The sequence below is a fragment of the Tamandua tetradactyla genome, chromosome 16 (assembly GCF_023851605.1).
Source record: "Tamandua tetradactyla isolate mTamTet1 chromosome 16, mTamTet1.pri, whole genome shotgun sequence".
NCBI classification, from domain to species: domain Eukaryota; kingdom Metazoa; phylum Chordata; class Mammalia; order Pilosa; family Myrmecophagidae; genus Tamandua; species Tamandua tetradactyla.
Window position 1 is genome coordinate 15122061 of NC_135342.1, and position 16947 is coordinate 15139007.

At 43.7% G+C, this 16947-nt stretch overlaps 1 protein-coding gene across 1 annotated transcript in view; it reads left to right on the plus strand.

The window, feature by feature from the left end:
* Nucleotides 1–15406, plus strand: part of NOVA2 (NOVA alternative splicing regulator 2) — a 31137-nt gene extending 15731 nt beyond the window's left edge. Inside the window, exon 4 of the mRNA XM_077131384.1 lies at nucleotides 13644–15406. Coding sequence (XP_076987499.1) covers nucleotides 13644–14726 — 1083 coding nt within the window. The 3' untranslated portion in view covers nucleotides 14727–15406. The remainder of the gene's footprint in view (nucleotides 1–13643) is intronic.
* Nucleotides 15407–16947: the final 1541 nt, after the last annotated feature.

The following is a 16947-nucleotide window of genomic DNA, read 5'->3' on the forward strand; positions in this document are numbered from 1 at the left end:
GAAAACATGGTTGTGGGCTGGTTGTAGCCAGTGGGCTAGACAAGTGGTTCTCAGCCCTGGCTCAGATGATAACTGAGTCACCTCGGTAGCTGAGAACACATATTCCTGGGCCATAGCCCAGAGTACTGAATCAGAATTTCTGGGGATGAGCCCTGGGAATCTGAGCATGGACTGTGGCCTGAGACCACATGCTGGTTCTACTACTCACCATCTGTGTGTCCTTGAGAAAGTTACTTAACCTCTCTGTGCCTTAGTTTCCTAATCTATAAATATGATAATAATAATACCTACCTAGGAGGGTTGTTGCAAAGATTAAATAAGTTACTATATGAGAGTGTTTGGCAGATGGTAAATACTGTGTTGGTAAATGATAAACAAAGTTAGTGATGGTAAACAACGTTGTTGCTACTTTGTGGTGGTTATTATTTGAAAATCTCCAAAGGTTTGCACATCACTGAGGAAAATGGTCTCTAGGGTCTTTCTGGTTCTAAAACCTATGGTCTGTGGTTCTGTGATTCCAAGATTTAAAGCCTACATTGTTCTAAGATTCTACTTTCTAATATGCTGGGACACCAGGATTCCATGAATCTGTGCCTGCAGTTCTAAGATGCTGTCATTCTCCAATTCTGAACTTCTCATAAAGGTAGCTGCTGTTTTTTGAGAACTTCTCACATGCCAGGCACATTACTCATTGAATCTGCTCGATAGCTATACAGGATATGTGTGATTATGCCAATGTTGGAAAAAAGAAAACTGAGACACAGAGAGGTGAAGGCATTTGCCCAAGGTCACACAGTTACTAAATAGTAAACTAAGATTCAAACCCTGCTCTGTTGAAAAAACAGCAACGACTCTTCTACTGGAAGTACTCTGCCACCGTAGCCAGTATTAACAGCAATTACCATGGGGCAGGCCTCCAGATCTCAGTGAGTACTTGAAAAAATATATGGATCAGGAATGATGTGCCTATTTTACAGATGTGGAAAGAGGCTCAGAGAAGTGAAGTGACTTCCTTAAGGCCACCCAGCTAGAAAGTGGCAGAGGTGGGACTTTTTATTTTTATCTATTTTTTTCCCCAACATGATTAGCCAGTTGTCTCCAAACCTTTCCCTGAATGATCCATCCTTTCCCCACTGTTCTGAAATCCTGCATCACATACTAAATATCTTTTTACTCTTAGCTCTCGGTTTTGTATATACTGTTCTAGCTCCTTGACTTGTCAGGCTGTTCTTTTTTTTCTAGTTACTTTTTTTTTCAACAACAGCTTTATTGCAGTGTAACTGACACATTATAAAGTTTCCTGTTTTGAAGTATACAATTTGGGGGTGTTTAATATGTTCACAAAATCATGCATCAATCAGCACTATCTAATTCCAGACCATATTCATCACTCCCAAAATAAACTCCGTAACCCTAAGAAGTCAACTTTCCAGTTCCCCCTAGTTTTCCAACCCCTTGACAACCATTAATCTGCTTTCAGTCACTGTGGATTTTCCTATTCATGTATATGGAATCATTCAACATGTGGCCATTTGTGTCTGGTTTCTTCCACTTAACTTCATGTTTACAAGGTTCATCCATTTATGGCATATATCAGAAGTTCATTTTCATGCCCAAATAATATTCCATCGCATGGATATAACATTGTGGTGATCCATTCATCAGTTGATGGACATTTGGGTTGCATCCAAATTTCTGGGCTGTTATGAATAATGCTGCTGTAAACATTTGTGTCCAAGTCTTTGCATAGATGTATGCTTTCATTTCCCTTAGGTATATGCCAAGAGGTGGAATTGCTGGGTGTTCTAGTTTGCTAGCTGCCAGAATGCAATATACCAGGAATGGAATGGCTTTTTAAAAGGGGAATTTAATAAGTTGCTAATTTACAGTTCTAAGGCCAAGGAAATGTCCCAATTAAAACAAGTCTATAGAAATGTCATATCTAAGGAATCCAGGGAAAGATACCTTGGTTCGAGAAGGCTGATGAAGTTCAGGGTTTCTCCCTCAAGTGGAAGGGCATATAGCGAACACAGTCAGGGTTTCTCTCTCATCTGGAAGGGCACATGGCGAACACAGCATCATCTGCTACCTTCTTTTCCTGGCTTCCTGGTTCATTAAGATCCCCGGGAGGCATTTTCCTTCTTCATCTCCAAAGGTCACTGACTGGTGGAGTCTTCTTCTCATGGCTATGTCATTCTGCTCTGCTCTCTCTAAATCTCCCATTCTCCAAAATGTTTCCTCTTTTATAGGACTTCAGAAACTAATCAAGACCCACCCAAATAAGTAGAGACACGCCTCTACCTAATCCAGTTTAACAACCATTCTTGATCAAATCACATCTCCCAGGGAGATGATCTAATTACAGTTTAAAAGATACAGTACTGAATAGGGATTAGAAGAAACGGCTGCCTTCACAAAGTGGGATTAGGATTTAAACATGGCTTTTCTAGGGTCCATATATCATTTCAAACCAGCACACTGGATGATATGGTAACTGTATGTCTAACTTTTTGAGGAACTGCCAGACTTTTTCAGAACAGCTATACCACAGATGTGCGATTTAAACCCAGGTCTGCCCATGCTAGTAGCCATGACAATGACTTTTTATTGAGTACTTACTGTGGACACACATTAATTGCACAGTCACATGGCATCCTCTGCTTGGCACGTAGTAGGTGCTCAGAAAATGTTGGTTGAATGGATGAATGATGTTATGCCCATGGGAGCCAAGCAGAAACATGACTAAGGGAAGGCATCCAGACGTATATCACCTGGCAGCCACAGGGCCGTGAGTCACCTGAAGGGCAGCCATGTTCAGTTCTGGCTAATTGCAGCCATGCTTGAATTTCAAGCTCATTATTGTGTGCATAATATCCGTCAGGCCTTGCAATAATCCTACAGAGGAGGTATGATTATCCCCATTGTGCTGATGAATAAGTCTATCCTCAAAGAGGGTAAGCTCCTTGCCCAGCATCAGCCACAGGTAGAGCCAGGATTTGAACCTGATCAGGTGACTCCAGAACTCAAAGCAGCTTTTCTGGGATTCATATGCACAGATTGCAAACCGATGGCCTGTTAGCACATTGGATTGTTTACGTTGCACAACGGTTCTTAGAAATTTTGGAGAAGGTTGCCAATATTTAAAAACTCGGATGCTTCACATTTTACAAGTCAGAATTTGCAGTTAGCCTAGAAAAATAAGATCAGGGAACACATACCTGAGTTTGGCTGCCCAAATGCACAACATTCTCACACACACACACACACACACACACACACACACACACACCACCACCACCACCACCACCAGGTGAGTTGTATCTCGCGTAATTTCCACTCAGTCTTGTTCTTACCTGATCCTTTGTGCATGTCATCATTCATTCTTTCATCTGTTTGTGCAATCAGCCAACCTTTGCTGAATCCCTCTGTGCGCCACTTTTCTAGGCAGTGAGGACTCAGGAGTAAACGATACAGACAAAAATTCCCACTTTGTGAATCTCAAATTATTTCAGGGAAAAGAGAAAATAAATAAGTAAAATACATAGGATGTTAGAGAGTGAAAAGTGCTATGAAGGAAAATAAAGAAAAGAGAAAAGGAATGTTTGAGCATATGTATTTTTTCTCCTAACTTTTTATTTTGAAAAGGCTTAGAGAATAGTTCAGTGAACTCCTACACACTGCAATTAGATTCACCAATTGTCGTCACTTTACACACACAATTTGAAAATAAATATGGATCTCCTAACACTTCACTTCTAAATACTTCAGCATTATAAACACTAATAATAACATTGAATAAAAAGTTCATATGTAAATTGCCCCAAAATATCTTTATATTTGTGGAATTTGTTTTTCTATCCAAGAGTCTATCAGTGTTCACACATTGCATTTGGTTGTTATACCTCATAAGTCTCTATTCATGTAGAACAGTCTGGGATATATTGCATTGCTGATGGCTTGGATGTTGAGTATGCAGGAAAGAGAGGAATAGTCTTAATTCTTGGCCTGCATATTGGAAGGAAGCATTTTTCATTTACTGAAATGAAGAAGACCATGGTAGAGTTCACGTTTGGACTTTAAGTTTGAAGCGTCCATATGAAGACATCATAGTGGGCATGTGAGGTTAGCAGTTGGCCATGAACCTGGCGGTATCTGGAGACTTAAGACAAGCAGATGAACAGCCTGGGGTGATTGGGTGCTCAGGAAAGGCCTGTCTGGGGAGGAAGCATTTGTGCAAAGACCTGAAAGAAGCAAGGGTACAAGCCTGCTTTTCTGAGAAAGAGTGTTCCAGAAGAGGGAACAGCACCTGCAGAGTCCCTAAGGCAGAACCAAGTTTGGCAAGTTGAAGGAAGAGCAGGGAGTCCTATGTGGTTGCAGTGGAATGGAGGGGTGGGGGGGGTGGGGGGTCTGACTTCAGAGACCAACTGGGAGCTGTCCATGGAAAGCAGTGGGTCTCAACCCTGTCAGCGCCAGTGCTCCCTTCTTCCTACAAAACTGGTTCATACCTGCTTTACTCTCTGAAATAACCATCAGACATACATAGCTTATCTATATATATGATATTTTTAACATCTTTATTGAGTTATAGCTCACATACCATACAATTCACTCACTTAAAGCATACAGTCCAATGGCTTTTTTATATTCACAGAGTTGTGGCACTATCACCACAATCTTAGAGCATTTTCATTACCCCACATCCCTAGACCTAACCACCTCCCCAACTGCCCCCCCCATGCAACCCTAGGCCATTTCATATAAATGAAATAAATACAATAAGTGTCACTTTGTGTCTGGCTTCTTTCACTTAGCATCATGTTTTCGAGGTTCAGCATTCTTGTGGCATGTATTAGTGCTTCATTCATTCTTATTAGCAAACACTATCCCATTTTATGGATATACCAATTTTATGTATCCTACAAGAGTTTTTTTAATAAAGGGGAACTATAAACAAAAAAGGGAGAAACAACAAAATGAAGGAGAAATCAAAGGAAAGTGATTTGCTATCAAATAAGATGAATTTCAATATGCAAATGCTCTGCTGGGACCTCACTAGAAGGAATAATGAAATGGTCACTGCTCAAACCTAAATACACACTAACCAGGCTACAAATGCAGAGTGATCCAGGGTGGAGTATTGGAGGCTTAAATGGACCAAGTGACATTACTACTAATGTCATGGTTTTCTAAAATGGTGAACATCTGGGTAAAGTTCAGAACAAAACGAAGTGCAAGGCGGTGCGATGGTGGCTCAGCGGCAGAATTCTTGCCTGCCATGCCAGGGACCTGGGTTCGATTCCTGGTGCCTGCCCATACAAAAAAAAAAAAAAAAAAAAAAAACGCAAAGTGCAGCGTTCCTTTGATTTACCAGTAGTTGCATGTCTGGAAATTTCAGAAGATCCTAAGCCTGTGCAAAAAAAAAAAAGAAAAAGAAAACTTGGCATATTAACATGCATCATGGAGTTGAGTTCTAGGTGCAAGAATTTACAAACAGGTTTTGGTTAAAAAAAAAAAAAAACACTTTTTCAAATTTATACAAAAAAGTTAAAAAAAAAAAATGCAAATCCCATACTGAGAACTCCAGATACCCAGATGCCCAGATGCCCAGATCCACCAATTTTAACATTTTTCTATTTTTGCTATATCAATCAATCATTCATTCATTCTTTCATTCATTCAGCCTATCTATCTATCTATCATCTGTCTGTCTATCTGCCTGTTTGTTATTCTGTCTGTCCGTATGTCTGTCTATCCATCAGTCCATTTTCTGAACATTTAATACTGCCATGTGCATTTCTAAGAACAAGGAACTTATGTAACCACCTTAAATGCTGTTATGAAGTTCAAGAAATTTAACATTTCTATATAAAGCTTGCAGTCTATATTCCAGTTATTTCTTATGGCCAAATAGTGTCCCTTTGAGCTTTTACTCTTCTTCGCTACATCCCATCCAGGATCGTTTACTGCATTTATTTGTCATTTTGCTTTAGCTACACACTCTCTCCTCTCCCACTCCCCTCCCCTCTCCTCCCCCCTCTTTCTTCAATTGTGGCAGTATATATACAATATAAACGTTCCCATCTCTATCACTTCCAAGCATAGCATTCAGTAGGATTAATCACATTTACAATATTGAAGTGCCCTCACCACTTTCCATTACTAAAACTTTCCCATCTCCCCAAACAGAAACCCTACACCTATTATGTAATAATGTAATAACTCCCCATTCCTTCTGCCCCCTCCCCCAACCCTGGAAGTGTATACTTTAATTTATGCCTCTATGAGCTTGCATGTTCTTTGATATTTTCTCTCTACTTACCATGGCTCTTAATTTAACATCCTAAATCAATAATAATCTCCTTTTGTTTTGATACAAACTTAACTTCAATAGTATACCCCACCTGTATGTAGTTCTTGTCACAAATCACATATTTATACACTATGAGTCCAGAAGTGATTTATCATTACATTCTGTGCATTTGCCTTTTAGAACCTGTAGGAAGAAAAAGTGGAGTTACAAACGAAAAATACAATAGTAGTCATATGTATATTTGCTCATGTCATCACCTTTACTGGAGAGCTTTGTTTCGGCATGCAGCTTTGTTCTATTGCCAGGTGTCCTTTCCTCTCCACCTGAAGAGCTCTCTCTAACATGTCTGTTAAGGCCAGTCTAGGAGTGATGACCTCCCTCAGCTTTTGTTATCTGGAAATGTCTTAATCCTTCCCTCATTTTTAAAAAAAAAATTTTTATATACTTTATGGTAGGGTCACATTTCATTATTTTTCCATGTGAGTATCCCATTACTGCAGCACCATTTGTTGAATTTTTGTTTGTTTGTTTCCATCGGCAGGCACCGGGAAATGAACCTGGGTCTCTGGCATGACAGGCAAGCACTCTGCCACTGAGCCACCGTGGCCCCCTCCCTCATTTTTGAAAGAAAGTTTTGATGGATATAGAATTCTTGGTTGACAGTTTTTTGCTTTCAGTCCTGTAGATATGTCTCACACACACACACACACACACACACACACACACACACAAACACACACACACACCACTGCCTTCTTGCCTCCCTGGTTTCCTGATTAAAATCAGCATTTAATTTTATCGAGGCTCCCTTTTCTTGCAGCTTTCAGAATTCTCTATCTTTGGCATTCTGCAGTTTGGTTATAATATGTCACACTGTGGTCTATTTGGGTTGCATTAATTGAGCATCTTGGCTGTGTATATTTGGGTCTTTCATTAAACTTGGGAAGTTTTCAGCCATTATATTTTCTCTGAATGTTCTCTCTACCCCTTTCTCTCTTCTTCTGGGGCTCCCATGATGCATACATTGGTGCACTTGATGGTTTCCCACAGATTCCTCAGGTTCTGTTCACTTTTCTCATTCTTTCCTCTTTCTGCTCCCAGACTGGATGATTTCAGTTGTCTTATCTTCAACTTCGCCAATTCTTTCTTCTGCCAGATCCAGAGAATTTTAACTCTGTTACTGTGGTCTTCAATTCTGTTTGGTTCTTTTCCATAATTTCCATTTCTATTGATATTTTCTTTGTGTTCATCTATTATTTCCCTGGTTTCCTTTAGTTCTTTATCCGTGTTTTCCTTTAGCTCTTGAGCATATTTAGGACCATCTTTTTAAACTTTTTTATTGTATATAATGTATGTACAAAGGAAAGAAAGTTAAAAAGCAATAGTTTTCAAAGCACTGTTCAATAAGCAGTCACAGGATAGATCCCAAAGTTTGTCATGGGCTACCATACCATCATCTCAGATTTTCCTTTCTAGCTGTTCTAGAACATTGGAGGCTAGACGGAAAATACACTTGTTTAATCATCACTTTTTTGTTGTTTTTTATGAAAAATAACATATATACAAAAAAAGCAATAAATTTCAAAGCACAGCACACAAAATTAGTTGTAGAACAGATTTCAGAGTTTGGTATGGGTTATAATTCCACAATTTTACGTTTTTACTCCTAGCTGCTCTAAGATACTGGAGACTAAAAGATATATCAATGTAATGATTCAGCAATCATACTCGTTTGTTAAACCCTACCTACTCTGTATAACTCCACCATCACCTTTGATCATTCTCCCACTCTTTAGGAGAATCTGGGCTATGCCCATTCTATCTTTTTCATGTTGGAAGGGCTGTCAATAATAAGGGCTCAGGAGATGGAATTAGCTGATGTTCAGGAAAGGCTGGCCCTTCTAGGTTTCAGGACGTATCTGGTCCAGGGACCCATGTGGAGGTTGTAGGTTTCTGGAAAGTTACCCTAGTGCATGGAACCTTTGTAGAATCTTATATATTGCCCTAGATATTCTTTAGGATTGGCTGGAATGGTTTTGGTTAGGGTTTGGCAAGTTATGATAGGTAACAATGTCTAACTGAAGCTTGCATAAGAGTGACCTCCAGAGTAGCCTTTCAACTCTATTTGAACGCTCTCAGCCACTGATACCTTATTTGTTGCACTTTTTTTTCCCCTTTTGGTCAGAATGGCATTGCTGATCCCACGGTGCCAGGGCCAGGCTCATCCCTGGGAGTCTTCTCCCTCTCCGCCAGGAAGGCTTTCACCCCTGGATGTCATGTAGGACCATTTTTTGAAAGTCTTTGGTATGTTCCAGGTCTGGTCCTCTTTGTTGATGGTTTCTAATGTTGTAATCTTCCCCTTTGCCTGGGCCATCACTTCCTGTTTCTTTGTTTATTTTGTAACCATTTGTTGAAACTTGGACATTTTGATATTTTAATCTGTATTAATGGAATTTAAACTCTGAGATGTCTACCTTAAGCTTATATCCAGCTGGTATTATGAATGCTGACAGAACTTTTCTTGAATGCCAAGAGCTTAGAAAAAAGAGAATGAGGAAGGAAACAAAGAAAACACCTTTCCCAAGAGAGCATTGGTGATTATCCATAAATGAGTTTACCTGGTTTTTTTAAAAATAATTAATTCATTTATTTTTAATTGTGATAAAATATATATAATATAAAAATAATTTTAGCTAGTTTAAGTGGACAATTCTTGGACATTACGTACATTGACAATACTGTGTAGCTTTCACTACTATCTATTTCAAGACTGTTTCCTCACCCCAAACCAAAACTCTTACTCATTTAGCAATAACTCCTTATTCCCCCTTTCTCCCACCTCCGGTAACAACTATTCTGATTTTTATCTCTGACTTTGCTTATTCTATTTCAGATAAGATAAAGCACACAATATGTGTCCTTTCGTGTCTGGCTTATTTATTTTTTATTATCAAACCAAAACAACATAAAAACATGAACATTCTTAACATTCAAACGTTCCGTGCATGGTGCACAGTCAATGGCTCACAGTATCATTACATAGTAGTATATCCCTCACCATGATCATTTTTTTAAATATTTGCACATGATCATTTTTTAGAATATTTGCATCACTCTAGAAAAAGAGATAAAAAAGAAAAAAGAAAAATCTCCCACACACCATACCCCTTACCCCTCCCTCTCATTGACCACTAGTATTTCTGTCTACTCAATATATCTTAACCTTTGTTTCCCGTTTTTTTCCATACTCCTTACCACTCCCTTTCATTGTTCACTAGTATTTCAATCTACTCAATTTACTTTAACGTTTGTTCCCTATATTATTTATTTATTTTTAATCCATATTTTTTCACTCGTGTCAATATCATAGATAAAAGGAACATCAGTGTGTCTGGCTTATTTCATATATCCACGTTGTCACCTGTACCAGCACTTCACTTCCTTTTAAGGCTGAATGATATTCCATTGTGTGGACAGACCACATTTTGTTTACCCCTTCACTGTTGATGGATACTTGGGTTGCTTCTACCTTTGGGTGATTGTGAACAATGCTGCAGTGATCACTGGCATAGAAACATCTGTCTGAGGCCCTGCTTTCAATTCTTTGGGATATATACATAGGTGTGGAATTGCCAGGTCGTGGGGTAATTCTATGATTAATTTTCCGAGGAAACACCGGTGTTTTCCACAACAGCTACACCATATTACATTCCCACCCACAATATATGAGGTTTCCTATTTCTTTGCATTCTCATCAGAACTGATTATTTTCAGTTTTGTAACTAATAGCTATCCTCGTGGGTTTGAAGTGGTATTTCATAGCAGTTTAAATACGCATTTCTTCTATGGCTAATGATGTTGAGCATGTTGTATACTTATTGGCCATTTGAATTATCTTTTTTTTGAGAAACATCTATTCAAATCATTGGCCCATTTTTTAATCATGTTGTTGGTCTTTTTGTTGTTGAATTATAGCAGTTATTTATATACCAGTCTGAATTTTAATCTTTATCAAGTATATGGTTTCTGAATATTTTCTCCAATTCTGTAGGTTGTCTTTTCACCTTCTTGATAATGTCCTTTGGTACACAAAAGTTTTTCATTTTGATGAAGTCCATTTTGTCTATTTTTTTTCCTCTTGTTGCTTGTGATTTTAGTGTAAAAGTTAAAAATCCATTGCCTACTACAAGGCCCTGAAGACATTTCCCTATGTATTCTCTTAAGATTTTTAAAGTATCAGTTCCCATATTTAGTTGTTGACGTTGTTGATCCACTCTGAATTAATCTTTGTATATAGTGTGAGGTAAGGGGTCCACATTCAATGTTTTGTGTGTGGATTTCCAGGTGTCCCAGCACCATTTATTGAAGAAACTGTTCTTTCCCCCATTGAATGGGCTTGTCAAAAGCAACTGACTGTGGATATGTGGATTTATCTCTAGGCTTGCAATTCTGTCCCATTGGTCTATATGTTTATCTTTATGTCAGTACCATACCGTTTTAATTACTGTAGCTTTGCAGTACGTTTTTAAATCAGGCAGTGTGAGTTCTCCAACTTTGTTCTTCATTTTCTAGATTGTTTTTGCTATCTGTAGACCCTTGCAATTTCACATGAATTTGAGGGTCAGTTTCTCACTTTTCTGCAAAAAGGCTCCTGAAATTTTGACAGGGATTGCACTGAATCTGTAGCATTTTAGGCATGATTGACATCTCACCAATAATTAAGTCATCCAATCCATGAACATGGGATGCTTTCCATTTATTTAGGTCATATTTAATTTCTTTCAGCAATATTTTGTAGTTTCCACTGTATGTCTTTCACCGCCTTGGTTAAACTTATTCCTAGGTATTTTATTCTTTTAGATGCTATTGTAAATGGAATTTTTTTCTTTATTTCTTTTTCCTATTGTTTATTACAGTGTATAGAAAACTCAGCTGACTTCTGTGTATTTATCATGCATCCTGCTGAATTTGTTTCTTAGTTCTAGTAGCTTTCTTACAGATTCTTTGGGATTTCTATTTATAGGCTCATGTTATCTGCAAATAGGATCATTTGAGTTCTTCCTTTCAAGTTTGGATGCCTTTTTATTTCTTTCTCTTGCTTGACTGCTCAGCCTAGAACTTCCAGTACAATGTTAAATAACAGTGGTGATAATGTGCATCTTATCTTCTCCATGACCTTAGGGGGAAAACTTTCAGTCTTACACCATTGAAATGATATTTGCTGTGTGTTTTTCATAAAGGCCCTTCATTCTATTCCTAGTTTTCTGAGTGTTTTATTTTGAAAGGATGTTGGATTTGGTCAAACCCCTTTTCTGCATCAATTGAGATAATCGTGTGAGTTTTTTCCCTCCACTATATTAATGTGGTATATTACATTGATTGATTTTCTTACGTTGAACCATCCTTTCGTGGAATAACTCTCACTTGGTTATGGTGTCTAATCCAAACTGAATACTGGAAAATTCAGTTTGCCAGGATTTTGTTGAGGGCTTTGCATCTATATGCATAAGGGATATTGAGCTGTAATTTTCTTTTCTTGTATTGTCTTTATCTGGCTTTGATATCAGGGTAATTTTGGCCTCATAGAATGAGTCAGGAAGTAATCAATATAATAAGTTTATGGAATAGCTCAAGGCCAAAGTGTGGGGGCCCCCTTGATCTTTTCTGTTGTCTTGGGTGTGTGTGTGCATGTAGCCCTAAGAATTCTCCTGCTTACACACAAAAAAATGTCCCCTCTTCTCTAGTAAACAGTTTCCTTATGGTCCTGGGCACTTCACTGTGTGTCTTATGGCCAGCAATCCCCTGCCCCCGGCAACACATCTTGACTACTTTCCCACAGTATCCTATAGGAGAGCTCTGCAAACTGTCTTCTACATTCAGGGCAAGTTCTGGAACTGCAAGTTCATCAGGCCACCACCAGACAGATTGGGCCAGACATACATCTCCCAGTATGTGCATAAGGGTTACTTTGCTCCCTCCAGAACCAAGTCCAGGGATCCAAACTGGAAGCTGGGCTGAGTCCCTGCCCTACTGTGAGGGAAGCGAGAGGGTCCAGCCTGGGCACAAGTGAGATCCTACTGCTTTTAAGTAGACTTTTTTCTGGCTTTGAAGTTCACTGTTACTGCAGTCCTTAACTGTTTTCTGGAGCTTTGAGAAAGGTGTTTCTCTGGTACTTACTGGTTGTTCAGAGCTTTTGTGGGGTAAGGAGCCCCAAGCCATCTCACCCCACCTTAATCAGGGTGAGGCCTCTAGAAACAGGTTTTTCACCAACATAAATGTACAGAGAAACATTCAAAAGTCATGTTGTTTGGGACATAGGATGGTTGTTATGAAGAACTGACTTTCAGGTTATGGGGTGCCAATCACTGTGGCCCTGGCCACTGAATGCCCGCTTCTGCCCCTTGATCATTGTGAAACCTAAATAACTCTCACAGATTCCCCCGAGTCTGGGTTAGGGATAGGTGGAGAAGACAGGCAGACGAGAGCTTGAGGGTGTAGAATCCACAGGTCTGAAGGGACAAAGGAAGGAAACAGAAGGAGGGATTGATATATAGAAGTGCTCTTGGGGATAAGAAAGGAGATGCTTGGTTTTGAAATATCCCCCACTAGAATTAAGATTGGTTAGATTTGCTGTGGCTCAGCTGGCAGAGCTTAAAGGACGAGAAAGGGGACCACCATGTTGAAGTGACCAATTTTCTTATCCTTGAAAGGTCTTCTCTTCATCCACTGTGCCTTCCCAGGAGTAAGGTTTTATGTTATCACCATTTTATAGGTCAAACACCCCAGAGGATTGGTGAGGAGGCCATGTCACAGGATGGGCAGCACAATGGAGCCAGGATGTAGGAGGCCAAATTTCATCTCTGTCGCTCTCTGGATGACCAGGGAGCATGCCCCTTCACCTCTTAGACCTCAAGTTGTTCCTCTGTAAAGCGAGGCTATTGATGTTTTCATCTGAGCCTGGGAGCCAGGGAATTTAATCATGCAGACGTCAAAGGCATCCTAGCAGACTCGGAGCAGGGCCCAGGAGGACCCCGGGGTCAGTCATTAAGCCTTTAGGTGCTGGATTGCGGGAGCTGTCAGGGACTCCAGGGGATGGGAACAGGGTGGCCGAGAGGCTACTGAGGGAACTTGGAATACTGGCTATATGCATCTTCCAGCCAACATTATAAAGCAGGAGACCCATCCTGGTGCATGCCCGATTCTGGACAGTTGAAAGCAGGGGCAAGAAATGACTTCCGGCCGCCAACCCTAGGCTCCTATCAGTGTCCAGACCTTAGAGTCTTCCCACCCTAAAGACCTCCCTCTCGCCCCCCCCCCCCACCCTCTCCCGCAGGCCAAGCTCATCGTCCCCAACAGCACGGCCGGCCTAATCATCGGCAAGGGGGGCGCGACGGTGAAAGCCGTGATGGAACAGTCGGGGGCCTGGGTGCAGCTGTCGCAGAAGCCGGAGGGCATCAACCTGCAGGAGCGCGTGGTGACCGTCAGCGGCGAGCCCGAGCAGGTGCACAAGGCGGTGGGCGCCATCGTGCAGAAGGTACAGGAAGACCCCCAGAGCAGCAGCTGCCTCAACATCAGCTACGCCAACGTGGCCGGCCCCGTGGCCAACTCCAACCCCACCGGCTCGCCCTACGCCAGCCCCGCCGACGTGCTGCCCGCCGCGGCCGCCGCCTCAGCCGCCGCCGCCTCCGGTCTGCTGGGCCCCGCGGGCTTGGCGGGCGTGGGCGCCTTCCCCGCCGCGCTGCCCGCCTTCTCGGGCACCGACCTGCTGGCCATCAGCACGGCGCTCAACACGCTGGCCAGTTACGGCTACAACACCAACTCCCTCGGCCTGGGCCTCAACTCGGCCGCCGCCTCCGGCGTCCTGGCCGCAGTGGCCGCCGGGGCCAACCCCGCGGCCGCCGCCGCCGCCAACCTCCTGGCATCCTACGCGGGGGAGGCCGGGGCCGGGCCCGCCGGAGGGGCCGCCCCGCCGCCCCCTCCGCCCCCGGGGGCCCTGGGGTCCTTCGCCCTGGCCGCGGCGGCCAATGGCTACCTGGGGGCCGGGGCGGGCGGCGGGGCGGGCGGAGGGGGCGGCCCGCTGGTGGCCGCGGCGGCCGCGGCGGGGGCGGCCGGGGGCTTCCTGACGGCGGAGAAGTTGGCAGCTGAGAGCGCCAAGGAGCTGGTGGAGATTGCGGTGCCTGAGAACCTGGTGGGAGCCATCCTGGGCAAGGGGGGCAAGACGTTGGTGGAGTACCAGGAGCTGACAGGCGCCCGCATCCAGATCTCCAAGAAGGGCGAGTTCCTGCCGGGCACGCGGAACCGGCGGGTCACCATCACCGGCAGCCCCGCGGCCACGCAAGCCGCCCAATACCTCATCAGCCAGCGGGTCACCTACGAGCAGGGGGTGAGGGCCTCAAATCCCCAGAAAGTGGGATGAGGCCTGCGGTGTGTGCGCCCACCCTTCTCCCCGACCCTCCTCCTTCTCCTCCTCCTCCTCCTCCTCCTCCTGCCCTGTTCCTCACCTTTGCTCGGTGTAGCCCTGCTGCTGGTGGTATGGGGCTGGGGTAGGCCTGATTGCACCCCGCTTCTGGTAGTCATAGGCAGGATTGAGTGATGGCTGGTTGGGGGGTGGGTGGTACAGAAGCCCCCTCCCCTGCCCTGAACTGACCACTCCTCCCTCCCTCCCTGCGCTTGACTGGGCCTGACCCTCCTCTCCCAGGGCCCAGGTCTGTGTGATATCTGTATATATTGCATTTTGTTGATTTTAATAGAAAACAAAGCGTTATTTTCTCTTTCTTTCCCTCCTTTTTTTTTTTCTTTTTTTTCTTTTTTTGGTAAGGATTTTTTTTTTCCTTTTTAAGTTTTTATTTTCATATGGGAGGAGGGGAGGGAGCCTCTAGGTCACTTGGAATAGAGGGGCCTCCCCAAAACACGACATCCCTCCTCTCCTGCCTTCAGTTCCAGATCTGAGGGAAGTGATGGAAGCAAAGGCAGCAGAGGAGTCTGCGCTGAAACGGGGCATGTGGAGCAGGGACCCCATAGCTCCCAGGGGCTCTCAGCTACTCTTCCCCCACCAGAGTTGCCCCCCAAGGTGGGAATTTTCACTCTCTTGTTGTCAGGTTGTGTTGGGGGGGGTGGGGCGGGATGTGCTGCTGGGCATGAGGCCAGGTCTGGACTTCTGTGAGAACCTGGAGCAACAGCCTGTGACATCTACTGTGACTTTTTCTAGAGTCCTGGGAATGAGGGTCCTAGTTGTGATGTCACTAAGGGTCAGTTACTTTTGGGAGTGCTTCTGGCACTCCTTCGGATGATGTCACAGGAACCGGTTGCCCAGAAGTCACTTCCTGCGATGATAAGAGAGGCAGGTATATCCTAGGATGTCTCAATGAGGCCTTCCCCCGAAGGTCACTTACTGTGATGTCATGGGGGCATGTATTTCCTGTGGTGCCTCAAGGTCACTTCTGGTGATGTCATTGGGATGAAGCCCTCGCTTTCTGTATTGGGCAGTAGCCAACCTCTGATCTTCCTTCTCCACTCACACCCCTCATTGATGGGTTGTTGGCTTGGGGGGAGGGGTCATCCCAGAATGAGAATCAAGGGTGGGACTTGAGTCCAATCTGTTGGACTCTAAGGAAAAAGACCCAATACTAGCAGGGTCATCTCCATTCAAACACACCAAGTCTGTGAACCCATCCAGGGGGGAGGGATGGGAGATTAAGCAAATGGAAACAACTGTTAAAGACCTCCATTCCCTCCCCCACCTTTTGTGTGCATGCTTGTGTCTGCGTGGTTTTGTTTCATTGAGTCTGGTGAGCCCAGTGACAGGTAGCTCTGTCAGGTCAGCCTGGCTTGGTGTAGGGTGCAGTGACCTATGTGGTAGGATCTATTGGGCTAGAATGGTCATGTGTTCTGTTCAATTGGATGGGCTCGGTGGCTTCTGGCAAACTGGCATACTTAGGTAGCATCTGATGGGTTGGAATGTTTGGGTGCAGCTCACCATGGGTTCTGAAGAGTTAGAATGTTTTCATAGGATCGACCAGCCAGGTAACCCTGAAAGTTGGTTTGGGAGTTGCTCCTTCAGTTGGTTTGGTCAACTCTAAGGACCTGGTGGCAGGCTGAGATTTCAGGGCTTCATGACCCTACGGACTTAAGATACCTGAGACCCACCTCTACTCCCATCCATCTCCCCCTTGGAGACCACCTCTACTTTCTTCAACCGGAACAGGGCCCCCAGCGCCCTGGTTGCATCATCAGCATCTCTGGGAGAGAGGCATCCCATGCCCACCCTCTCCCCCATTTGTTTCCCTCCTCGGTCTTCCAGACCCTTCTTTTCTCCATGGCTTTGGGGATCAGGCCCCCTCACCTCTCCCACAAAAGAAGGGAAGAAAAGCCACAGAGACAATTCCCACTTCTAAGGCTGGGGAGACCCTTGCCCCTCGCTAGAGGGCCACCCCCAAATCAAAATGTGAAAATCCCTAGAAAGCAATAGCCCTTGAGGTACCTTGCACTGAATTCCCCACCCCAGCTCTTCCACCCAATGGGAGGCTATAGCTTGGGCATCAAGGTGACTTTTCTGTGCCCTCTTCATCTCCAGGGTGGGGGGTAGGCCCCATTTCGCTCCTCCCTTTTCCCTCCCTCCCATCACTGCTGCCCCCACG